We start from the raw sequence: 12427 nt of genomic DNA on the forward strand, positions 1-12427 counted from the left end.
CGCCGAGCTCTTCGGCGGCTTCATCCCAAAACGAGACGAGGAACTCGACGTGCCAAGCACGTCGAGTTTCTCTGTCGTGTGTACGAGGCCTAAGATCCGACGGTGTGTAAGTCACTTACACCTGTCGGATCTAAGGGAGATCTATGCGGAACCTGATTCTTATGAATCAGCCGCATAGATCCGACCGTCGGATCTCAGAGATACAACGGCGGATCAGGAGATACGCCGTCGTATCTCTTTCTGAATCTCCCCCGAAGTGGCTGAAAGAGGCCGGAGGAGATCAGCAGCACCAAGATGGGGAAAAAAAAGGCTAAGTTCACATCTACGCATGTCGGGAATGCATGCAAAATCACGCACATTTCCGACACTTTGCCTGTTAGCAGACGCGCGATCGCGCCGTTTTTAGTTAACCACTTAAGACCCGGACCAAAATGCAGCTAAAGGACCTGGCCAGTTTTTGCGATTCGGCACTGCGTGGCTTTGACTGACAATTGTGCGGTCGTGCGACGTGGCTCCCAAACAAAATCGGCGTCCTTTTTTCCCCACAAATAGAGCTTTCTTTTGGTGGTATTTGATCACCTCTGCGGTTTTTATTTTTTGCGCTATAAACAAAAATAGAGCGACAATTTTGAAAAAAAAACAATATTTTTTACTTTTTGCTATAATAAATATCCCCCAAAAATATATAAAAAAACATATTTTTCCTCAGTTTAGGCCGATACGTATTCTTCTACATATTTTTGGTAAAAAAAATCGCAATAAGCGTTTATCGGTTGGTTTGCGCAAAATTTATAGCGTTTTCAAAATAGGGGATAGTTTTATTGCATTTTTCTTAATCATTTTTTTTTTTTACTACTAATGGCGGCGATCAGCGATTTTTTTTTTTTTGTGAACGCGACATTATGGCGGACACTTCGGACAATTTTGACACATTTTTGGGACCATTGTCATTTTCACAGCAAACAATTCTATAAAAATGCGTTGTTTACTGTGAAAATCCCAATTGCAGTTTGGAAGTTAACCACTAGGGGGCGCTGAAGTGGCTAAGTGTGACCTCATATGTGTTTCTAACTGTAGGGGGTGTGGCTGTAGGTGTGATGTCATTGATTGTGGTTCCCTATATTAGGGAACACACGATCGATGACGGCGCCACAGTTAAGAACAGGGAAGGTGTGTTTACACACGGCTCTCCTCGTTCTTCAGCTCCAGGGACCGATCACGGGACTCCAGCGGGAAATGCCCACATGTGATGCGGAGCCTCCATGATGGAAAGAACTGAAATCCAATGAATGAAAGGGGGTGGAGACTAGGGTGACCACATTTCCAAACTTCCATTCAGGGACACCCCACTTCCCACAAATCAGCTTGTGGTGTAACGAATCACAGCACAGTGATTGGACACAAGAGGCGGGATTTATGATTTCTCCAATCACAAGCAGGGGGCGGGGATTGTGCTCCTCCAGGCATTCCCGGCCAGGACAAGTACTGTCAGTGAGTAAAGCGGTGATGTGGCGGCCTTTTTTGGGGGCATCAGATTGGCCGGGGGGGGGGGGGGGTGGCTGAGTCAGTTTCATTTTGGGACACTGTATTGTCCTGGAACGAAGGTGCCCGGGACAGACCTGCAAAATGCGGGACTCCGGGACACGTGGTCACCCTAGGTGGGACAGGGCAGTCAGGCCGGGGAGGAAAGAGCTAGATGATGCTGGGTGTCCTCCAACCAGCCAATGAGGCGGGCTCTATCGGACCTTCTAAAGCCCCGTACACGCGATCAGACTTTCCAACGGGACTTGTGTGATGACAGGATGTTGTCGGATAATCTGACCGTCTGTACGCTCCATCGGACAATTGTTGTTGGATTTTCCGACAGCAAATGTTTTATAGCACGCTTCAAAATTTTCCGACAACAAGTGTGTGGCGTCGGATTATCCGATCATGTGTACACGAGTCCGTCGAAGAAAAAAAAATCCAAAGTACAAACACGCATGCTCAGAAGCAATGCTCACCGTAACACAACATTAGCAGAAGTTGTCCAAAAGGTGGCGCTAAAGAGCTGAAAAACCACGTAGTTTTTCGTGTTTGTTGGCCGACAACTCTTTGCCGTTTGTATGCAATACAAGTTCACGGCCAACGCCCTTCGGGACAGAAGTCCTGCGCTTTGTCCGATGAAAATCCGATGGTGTGTACCAGGCACTAGGCACATTGTGAGAAACTCGGAGTTTATCTCCCGGTCACACGCAATCCACTGACTTTGTGCTTTGTGTCCTCAGCTGGAGCGCTGCCAGGAGTGGGAGCTGGAGGAGAGGGGGAGGATCCTCCTGTCGCTGACGTACAGCGCCGAGCGAGGCGGACTGGTGGTGGGGATCGTACGCTGCGCTCACCTCGCCGCCATGGATGTCAACGGCTTCTCGGACCCTTACGTCAAAACGTGAGTACTCCCAGTACTGCTCCTATAGGGTGACCTTCAACCTCGCCCCCCCGGGGGATAGCCATGTGATTGCACAGGAACCAGAAGCAAAGGGGTTATGGGAAGGCAAAGCCGGCATTCGAGTTGATCCGACGGGTGTGGTTATGTAACCGGGGGGGGTCAATGCTACCACTAGGCAATTTAGGAAGCCGCCTAGGGTGCACTGCTGCCTAGGGGAGCCTGGCCACTGGTGTTCCTACTCTCTTCTCTCTTTAGCAAGCAACTGAGTCTCAGAATCAGCAGGCAGCCGCCTCTCTGTTCATACATAGTGTCAGAGGCGCAGGCACACCCAGAGGACTGTGTCTGTGTCCCGAATACCGAAGAATGGAGGCAAGCAAACATTCATTGATGGGCACTAGTGAGGCTGCATTGATGGGCACTGGTGAGGCTGCATTGATGGGCACTGGTGAGGCTGCATTGATGGGCACTGGTGAGGCTGCATCGGTGGGAGCTGGTAGTTTACATATGATAGGCGCTGTTGAGGCTGCATTGATGAGCGCTGGTGAGTCTGCATTGATGGGTGCTGGTAGTTTACATATGATGGGCGCTGGTGAGGCTGCGTTGATGGGTGCTGGTGAGGCTGCATTTGATGGGCACTGGTGAGGCTGCATTGATGGGAGCAGGTAGTTTACATATGATGGGTGCTGTTGAGGCTGCATTGATGGGCACTGGTAGGCTGCATTGGTGGGAGCTGGTAGTTTACATATGGTAGGCGCTGTTGAGGCTGCATTGATGGACGCTGGTGAGGCTGCATTTGATGGGCACTGGTGAGACTGCATTTGATGGGCACTGGTAAGACTGCATTTGATAGGCACTGGTGAGGCTGCATTTGATGGGCACTGGTAAGACTGCATTTGATGGGCACTGGTGAGACTGCATTTGATGGGCACTGGTGAGACTGCATTTGATGGGCGCTGGTGAGGCTGCATTTGATGGGGGCTGGTGAGGCTGCATTTGATGGGCACTGGTGAGACTGCATTTGTTGGGCGCTGGTGAGGCTGCATTTGATGGGCACTGGTGAGACCAGGGATGTATTCTGGCCTAGGCCGACAAGGCCCAGGCCTAGGGCGGCACTTTGTGGGGGGCGGCCGGCCGGCTGGTTGCGATTTTGCTGGGTCTGGTAAGAGGGCCTGTTGGCCATTATTCATTACTATTCCCAGGGACGGAGCCATTAGGAAGTGCCTAACCTGCTATTCTCTAGGCCTTATTGACCGCCACAATGTCCCTCTCTGTCCTCTTCCCACGGCGTCCCTCTGTCCTCTTTCCACGGCATCCTTTTCCCATGGCGTCCCTCTGTCCTTTTCCCACGGCGTCCCTCTGTCTTCTTTCCACGGCATCCTTTTCCCACGGCGTCCCTCTGTCCTTTTCCCACAGCGTCCCTCTGTCCTTATCCCACGGCGTCCCTCTGTCCTCTTCCCACGGCATCCTTTTCCAACGGCGTCCCTCTGTCATTTTCCCCTAGGCGTCCCTCTGTCCTCTTCCCACGGCGTCCCTCTGTCCTCTTCCCACGGCATCCTTTTCCCACGGCGTCCCTCTGTCCTCTTCCCACGGCATCCTTTTCCCACGGCGTCCCTCTGTCATCTTCCCACGGCATCCTTTTCCCACGGCGTCCCTCTGTCCTCTTCCCACGGTATCCCTCTGTCCTCTTCCCACGGCATCCTTTTCCCACGGCGTCCCTCTGTCCTTTTCCCACGGCGTCCCTCTGTCTTCTTCCCACGGCATCCTTTTCCCACGGCGTCCCTCTGTCCTTTTCCCACAGCGTCCCTCTGTCCTTATCCCACGGCGTCCCTCTGTCCTCTTCCCACGGCATCCTTTTCCAACGGCGTCCCTCTGTCATTTTCCCCTAGGCGTCCCTCTGTCCTCTTCCCACGGCGTCCCTCTGTCCTCTTCCCACGGCATCCTTTTCCCACGGCGTCCCTCTGTCCTCTTCCCACGGCATCCTTTTCCCACGGCGTCCCTCTGTCATCTTCCCACGGCATCCTTTTCCCACGGCGTCCCTCTGTCCTCTTCCCACGGTATCCCTCTGTCCTCTTCCCACGGCATCCTTTTCCCACGGCGTCCCTCTGTCCTCTTCCCACGGTATCCCTCTGTCCTCTTCCCACGGCATCCTTTTCCCACGGCGTCCCTCTGTCCTTTTCCCACGGCGTCCCTCTGTCCTTTTCCCACGGCGTCCCTCTGTCCTCTTCCCACGGCATCCCTCTGTCCTCTTCCCACGGCATCCTTTTCCCACGGCGTCCCTCTGTCCTTTTCCCACGGCGTCCCTCTGTCCTTTTCCCACGGCGTCCCTCTGTCCTCTTCCCACGGCATCCCTCTGTCCTTTTCCCACGGCGTCCCTCTGTCCTTTTCCCACGGCGTCCCTCTGTCCTCTTCCCACGGCATCCCTCTGTCCTCTTCCCACGGCGTCCCTTTGTCCTTTTCCCACGGCGTCCCTCTGTCCGTCACCCACGGCAACCCTCTGTCCTCTTCCCATGAATATGACAGGCCGGGTCTTAAAGAAGAAAGGGCTGTTTACTTTCTATGGTGACATCGGTGACATGATGGCTTCATGGTCCGGTGACATCGGAGAAAGCAGCTCGGCGGCTGCTGTGTGCTGCCAATGCCGGCTGTGCCGGAGGAGGACCTGTCACCCTCTGAGCTCTCACCCCGTGGGTGGCGATGTCACACCTAGATGAAGCGCTTATTATTTCAAGCAATTCCCCCCCCCCCCCCCCCCCCGATTTCAGAGCCGCTTCCTTATTTAATCCTCGCCGGCTTTCTCAGCGTCACCCCCCTTGTTAGTCACATGAAGGTGATGTGCTGAGCGCAGGCGAGACGTGATAATCAATTCACATGACTATTTAGAGCCGCAACGCACAGCGACTGCGCGCCATCTGTGCGAATAGCTTAAAGGCACACGCCGATCGGGCAGCGGCATCTATCATTTGTACCTCGGCATTTATCAGCTGCAGCTGAAGGCTTTATAGGTACAGTGCCTTGAAAAATGATTCATACTAGAGGTTGACCGATATGGGTTTTTCTCTGGCCAATGCCGATGCCGATATTTAGAAATCTGGGCGGCCGATGGCCGATATATGATGACGATTTTTGCGGCCCATATTTTAAGCCAATATATTTTTTTTTTGGGTGGCACTGGCTCGTGGCACTGGATGCCACTAATTGGCACTGGATGATGGCACTAGCAGAAGGCACTGGCAGGTTGCACTGGATGGCACTAAAAGATGGTATTAGCAGATGGCACTGATTGGCAGGTGGTACTTATTGACACTGGCAGGTGGCACTAATAGACACTGATTGGCAGATGGCACTGGCAGGTGGCACTAACAGGTGACACTGGCAAGTGGCACTGGTTGGCACTGACTGGCAGGTGGCACTAATTGGCACTGGCAGGTGGCAATAGTTAGCACTGGTTGGCATTGGCAGGTGGCACTGATGGCTTTAGTTGGCATTGGTAGGTGGCACTGGATCGCACTGGCAGGTGGCACTGGATGGAAGGTGGCACTAATTGGCACTGGATGGTGGCACTGGTATTGGCACTGGCAGGTGGCATTTGGCAGATGGCACTGGATGGAAGGTGGCACTAATTGGCAGTGGATGGTGGCACTGGTATTGCCACTGGCAGATGGCACTGGATGGCAAGTGGCACTAATTGGCACTGGCAGGCGGCACTGGTGCAAAAAAAAAATGGTGTCACCCCCCTCAGTACAGACCCCCTCTCCCTCCAGTATAGACACCCCCCCCCCCCCCTGCTACAGACACCAGAGAGCGGTGTGTGTCCCACGAGCGCGGGCCCCTCCTCCTCTGGGTGTACCAAGATGGCCGCGGCTCCAGAGCTAGGCCGAAGCCGCGGTCGTTCCTGATGCTGTGACCGCGGCGGCAATCCGCGGATTGCCGCCACGGTCACAGCATCAGGAAAGGCCGTGGCTTCGGCCTAGCTCCGGATCCGTGGCACCGCTAGCGGCCATGTAAAATATCGGCCTAATTTGGATAAAAATCGGCCGATGCTGATTTCTCCAAAACGGCCAAATATCAGCCGATATATCGGTCGACCTCTAATTCATACCCCTTGAAATGTTACAACCAAAACCGTAAATGGATTTTATTGGGATTTTATTTGATGGACCAACACAAAGTGGCACATAATTGTGAAGTGGAAGGAAAATGATAAATGGTTTTCAATTTTTTTTTTTTACAAATAAATATGTGAAAAGTGTGGGGGGGGGGGTACATTTGTATGGCGCCCCCCAGAGTCAATACTTTGTAGAACCCCCTTTCTCTGCAATTACAGCTGCAAGTCTTTGCGTTCATCTTGACCGCCAATTATGGTGACCACACAAGGTTCTACTCTAGAACTCGGTGACAGGCGCCGTTGCGTACAGGTGCGCGCTCCTATTTCCTTTATTTAATTGGGTGTGATCCGGCCCCCTTCTGATGACCACATGAGATTTGTTTGTAAACAAACCCGCTGACCTCACCCGTTGCAATGCGATACCCGCTTGTGGCTTCCTCCCTGCGGACCTTGAGGCCGGGTTCACACCTACGTGAATTGGTTGTGGCTTAAACCGCATTCAATTCATATAACATTATAAAATACATTGATTTCAAAGAGGCTGGTTCACATATGTGCGATGCATACTGCGCATTGCCGCAAAAAAACGTGTGCGTTTTCTAGGCATTGCGGTGCGGCTCAGGTGCGAATTCAGGCCCATTATCTTCTATGGGCACGCATCTGATTCGCAGATGTGTTCATTTCTCTTCAGGATTTCTCTCATTCACCTCAATACACCTCAATACACTTCCCCCCTAGGGTTGCCACCTTTTCTCCAAGCTAAACCCGAACACTTCAGAGTCGCACAGCAATTTCTTTTTTTTTCATAGTATGCATAGATGTTGCTATTAAATAAAATCTCTAATCATATGAAGTTAATCACACAAGCAGATGCAGAGTTCCCCCTTTACATCTGAGTCTGCAGAGTTCCCCCTTTACATCTGAGTCTGCAGACTTCCCCCTTTACATCTGAGTCTGCAGAGTTCCCCCTTTACATCTGAGTCTGCAGACTTCCCCCTTTACATCTGAGTCTGCAGACTTCCCCCTTTACATCTGAGTCTACAGACTTCCCCCTTTACATCTGAGTCTACAGACTTCCCCCTTTACATCTGAGTCTGCAGACTTCCCCCTTTACATCTGAGTCTGCAGAGTTCCCCCTTTACATCTGAGTCTGCAGACTTCCCCCTTTACATCTGAGTCTGCAGACTTCCCCCTTTACATCTGAGTCTGCAGACTTCCCCCTTTACATCTGAGTCTGCAGACTTCCCCCTTTACATCTGAGTCTGCAGACTTCCCCCTTTACATCTGAGTCTGCAGACTTCCCCCTTTACATCTGAGTCTGCAGACTTCCCCCTTTACATCTGAGTCTGCAGACTTCCCCCTTTACATCTGAGTCTGCAGACTTCCCCCTTTACATCTGAGTCTGCAGAGTTCCCCCTTTACATCTGAGTCTGCAGACTTCCCCCTTTACATCTGAGTCTGCAGACTTCCCCCTTTACATCTGAGTCTGCAGACTTCCCCCTTTACATCTGAGTCTACAGACTTCCCCCTTTACATCTGAGTCTGCAGACTTCCCCCTTTACATCTGAGTCTGCAGACTTCCCCCTTTACATCTGAGTCTGCAGACTTCCCCCTTTACATCTGAGTCTGCAGACTTCCCCCTTTACATCTGAGTCTGCAGACTTCCCTCTTTACATCTGAGTCTGCAGACTTCCCCCTTTACATCTGAGTCTGCAGAGTTCCCCCTTTACATCTGAGTCTGCAGACTTCCCCCTTTACATCTGAGTCTGCAGACTTCCCCCTTTACATCTGAGTCTGCAGACTTCCCCCTTTACATCTGAGTCTGCAGAGTTCCCCCTTTACATCTGAGTCTGCAGACTTCCCTCTTTACATCTGAGTCTGCAGACTTCCCCCTTTACATCTGAGTCTGCAGACTTCCCCCTTTACATCTGAGTCTGCAGAGTTCCCCCTTTACATCTGAGTCTGCAGACTTCCCCCTTTACATCTGAGTCTGCAGACTTCCCCCTTTACATCTGAGTCTGCAGACTTCCCCCTTTACATCTGAGTCTGCAGACTTCCCCCTTTACATCTGAGTCTGCAGACTTCCCCCTTTACATCTGAGTCCGCAGAGTTCCCCCTTTACATCTGAGTCCGCAGAGTTCCCTTTTATTGTAAGGGGGGACTCTGATGTAAGGGATGCTCAGGTGTATGGCGAGGACTCTGATGTAAGTGTGAGCACTGTGGTCTCTGGTGTAAAGGGGAGCTCTGATGTAATGAGTGCTCTGAGAGCCCTGATTTACCTTAGCATACTTACTTAGAGGCAGGAGAGAGAAGGGGGAGGGGGGAGATTTAGTCCAGTCTGAATAATGTGTCCGGGTCTCAGACAGTCTGAAACCCGGACACATGATTCCAAACCCGAACTGTCCGGGTGAATCCCGAACAGGTGGCAACCCTACCTCTCCCAGGTCTCCAAATTCTCAGCTAAAACAGAGCTGATCTGCTGAACAGCTCTCTTATCTCTCTGCAGAGATAACAGAGCTGAAATTCGCACTGCACTAGTGTGAATCCGGCCTTAAATATAGGAATTATTGGCGGGAGGAGGAGGAGGCGGCGTCCTGATCACGTGTGTGTGATTGGCTGTCACAGCGGTCACATGGTCGGTAAGAAGAACAATGATTTAGGAGGGTGAATTGATCGGAGTTTTTGCTGAGGGTGAATGTAGTTTGGGGCTTCGAAGGGGTTAAACGTCTTCATGAGATCCTTCCCTTTCCAGCGGTTCATAAAAAATACGACCTCTGCCCTTCCCCCCGGCACAGCCGGACGATGAGGCGCGCTTACAAAACCGCCGGCTATTGTCCTCTGGCGGGGCAGATATTACCGGGATCGATCCGTGCCGAGGAAATCAATGCGGGAGATTTGTTACAGGGTAGCGGAGCGGCTGCAGAGAGATCTCCGGCGCTGTTCAGTGAGCGGAGACGCCGGGAGCGTCCGGTGATTAGGATGCGAGCGGCGTGCCCCGCGGCGGGGCAGATCCATCATAGGAGCCGGGGGAGATGGAGAGATAGCGGGGGGGGGGGAGACAGACTAAACACCGCACACAATGCAACACCTTCCCACACAGGACCCCCCCCCTAGCAACATTAAAATGCACACAGACACAGACTGACAGATACAGATTGCGACAGACAGACGCGGACTGACTTCAGAAATAGAAGTGTTAATAGTTTATTTTAATCAATTAACCACTTCAGCCCCGGAAAGGTTTCACCCCCCCCCCTCCCCCTTAATGACCAGGCCATTTTTTGTGATTCGGCACTGCGTCGCTTTAACCACTTTACAACCGCCGAACGTCATATGAGGTCCTGGGCTTTGTGCGGTGATATCTGAATGGCTCCTAAACGGCACACTTTAATGACATTGGCCCGGATTCAAGAAGCAATTGCGTCTGCGTAACCGTAGTTACGCAGCGCAATTGCTTACTTGCCCCGGCGTAACGAGTTCTCCTGATTCAGAGAGCTTGTTACGCCGACTACAGCCTAAGATATGCGTGGCATAAGCCTCCTTATGCCTTCATATCTTAGGCTGCATTCTTGCGTTGGCCGCTAGGGGGCGTTCCCATTGTGGTCAGCGTATAGTATGCAAATTGCATACTAACGCCGATTCACAACGTTACGCGAGCCCTGCGTACGCAATTTACGTCGTTTCCGTACGGCGTGTTTAGCGTAAGGCTGCCCCTTCTAATAGCAGGGGCAGCCAATGCTAAAGTATACCCGTCGTTCCCGCGCCACGACGTTTGAATTTTACGTAATTTGCGTAAGTGATTCGTGAATGGCGCTGGACGCCATTCACGTTCACTTTGAAGCAAATGACGTCCTTGCGACGTCATTTGCCGCAATGCACGTCGGGAAAGTTTCCCGACGGAGCATGCGCTCGGCGCGGGAGCGCGCCTAATTTAAATGATTCCCGCCCCCTACGGGATCATTTACATTAGGCGCCCTTACGCAGGGAAAGTTTACACAGCGCACACGCAATTTACGGAGCTACTGCTCCGTGAATCGCGGGTAGCGCAGGAAATTTGCGGAGGCGCAGGACAAAAACGCTGCCCTGCGCCTCCGTAACAAAGGGGCAAATCTACCTGAATCCGGGCCATTGTTTGGAACAACCTACCTGCCAAGTTCCTTCAGAAACTGAGTGTTATGCCCCGTACACACGATCAGATTTTGCGTCGGAAAAGCCCCTGGACGGACTTCCGCTCAAGCTTGGCTTGCATACCCACGGGTCACACAAAAGTTCTCTGAACTTTCAACTGTCTAGAAAGCGGTGACGTACAACACTACGACGAGCCGAGAAAATGAAGTTCGATGCTTTCCGAGAATGCGTCGGAATTTTGCGCTTCGTAATTGCTACAGACGAACGGAATTTCCGATCAGAATTTTTTTCCGTCGGAAATATTGAAGTTCTCAATCTTTGATCGGCGGAAATTACGACAGCGAAAGTCCGATGGAGCCTACACACGGTTGGAATTTACGTTCAAACGCTCACGTCGGACTTTTGCTGTCGGAAAATCCGATCGTGTGTATGGGGCGTAAGTGTACCTAGAAGAACTGATGCCGGTGTGAAGGTAAAGGGCGGTCACCGCAAAAGCTGATTTGGATTTCTCTTCTCTTCAATTACTTTCCATTTTGTTAATTGATACAAAATAAACTATTATCACTTCTATTTATGAAATTATTCCTTATTTACAGCATTTTTTTCACACCTGCCTAAGACTTTTGCACGTTAGTGTACATCAGTAGCGTGTGGCGGCCCCCTATAGGTGGCCTTGTTTGGAGCGCTGTGCGGGCGGACCCGCGCCTGTATCAGTGAGAGGTTGGCTCCTCTTTCAGAGCGCGGCAGGTGGTAATAGATGAACGGGCGGTGAGCGGAGATCATCCCGTATGAGGTGGCGGTGAGGGTCGGAGTCACTGACTCATCCCGGTTACTCATGGAGTTAATTGCAGTGTTGGTGGTCCCCCATCCCCCCCATCCCCGGATCATGATGTGCGGCACCTGGGAGTCACGTGACGCTGGGAACGCGGCATAGCGTGCGAATGACGCTCTCTGCGGACGCTCCGCTCCCATCTCTCTCTCTGCCACACATTTATTTTTAGATGCAGCCGTTCCGGCCGCAGAGTTCTCACACACATGGGGTGGAGGGTACGGCTCCCTGGGGGGCTTCCCTGCAATACGAGGCTGCCAGAGGCCAGATGGAGGAGGAGGGGGCAATCAATTATCAGTTCCCTGTGTGTCTCCTTTATTAGAGTCCTCTCATTTCCCTGTGTGTCTCCTTTATTAGAGTCCTCTCAGTTCCCTGTGTGTCTCCTTTATTAGAGTCCTCTTAGTTCCCTGTGTGTCCCCTTTATTAGAGTCCTCTCAGTTCCCTGTGTGTCACCTTTATTAGAGGCCTCTCAGTTTCCTGTGTGTCTCCTTTATTAAAGTTCTCTCAGTTCCCTGCGTGTCCCCTTTATTATAGTCCTCTCAGTTCCCTGTGTGTCATCTTCATTAATGTCCCCTCAGTTCCCTGTGTGTCCCCTTTATTAGAGGCCTCTCAGTTTCCTGTGTGTCTCCTTTATTAAAGTTCTCTCAGTTCCCTGCGTGTCCCCTTTATTATAGTCCTCTCAGTTCCCTGTGTGTCATCTTCATTAATGTCCCCTCAGTTCCCTGTGTGTCCCCTTTATTAGAGGCCTCTCAGTTTCCTGTGTGTCTCCTTTATTAAAGTTCTCTCAGTTCCCTGTGTGTCCCCTTTATTATAGTCCTCTCAGTTCCCTGTGTGTCATATTCATTAATGTCCCCTCAGTTCCCTGTGTGTCCCCTTTATTAGAGTCCTCTCAGTTCCCTGTGTGTCTCCTTTATTAAAGTTCTCTCAGTTCCCTGTGTGT

At 51.7% G+C, this 12427-nt stretch overlaps 1 protein-coding gene across 1 annotated transcript in view; it reads left to right on the top strand.

The window, feature by feature from the left end:
* The window catches only part of DOC2A (double C2 domain alpha), an 82241-nt gene that overhangs the window by 59811 nt on the left and 10003 nt on the right, over window positions 1-12427 (top strand). The window contains exon 7 of the mRNA XM_040356119.1: window positions 2268-2425. Coding sequence (XP_040212053.1) covers window positions 2268-2425 — 158 coding nt within the window. The remainder of the gene's footprint in view (window positions 1-2267; window positions 2426-12427) is intronic.

This window comes from Rana temporaria, chromosome 6 (genome assembly GCF_905171775.1).
Source record: "Rana temporaria chromosome 6, aRanTem1.1, whole genome shotgun sequence".
Taxonomy (NCBI): Eukaryota; Metazoa; Chordata; class Amphibia; order Anura; family Ranidae; genus Rana; species Rana temporaria.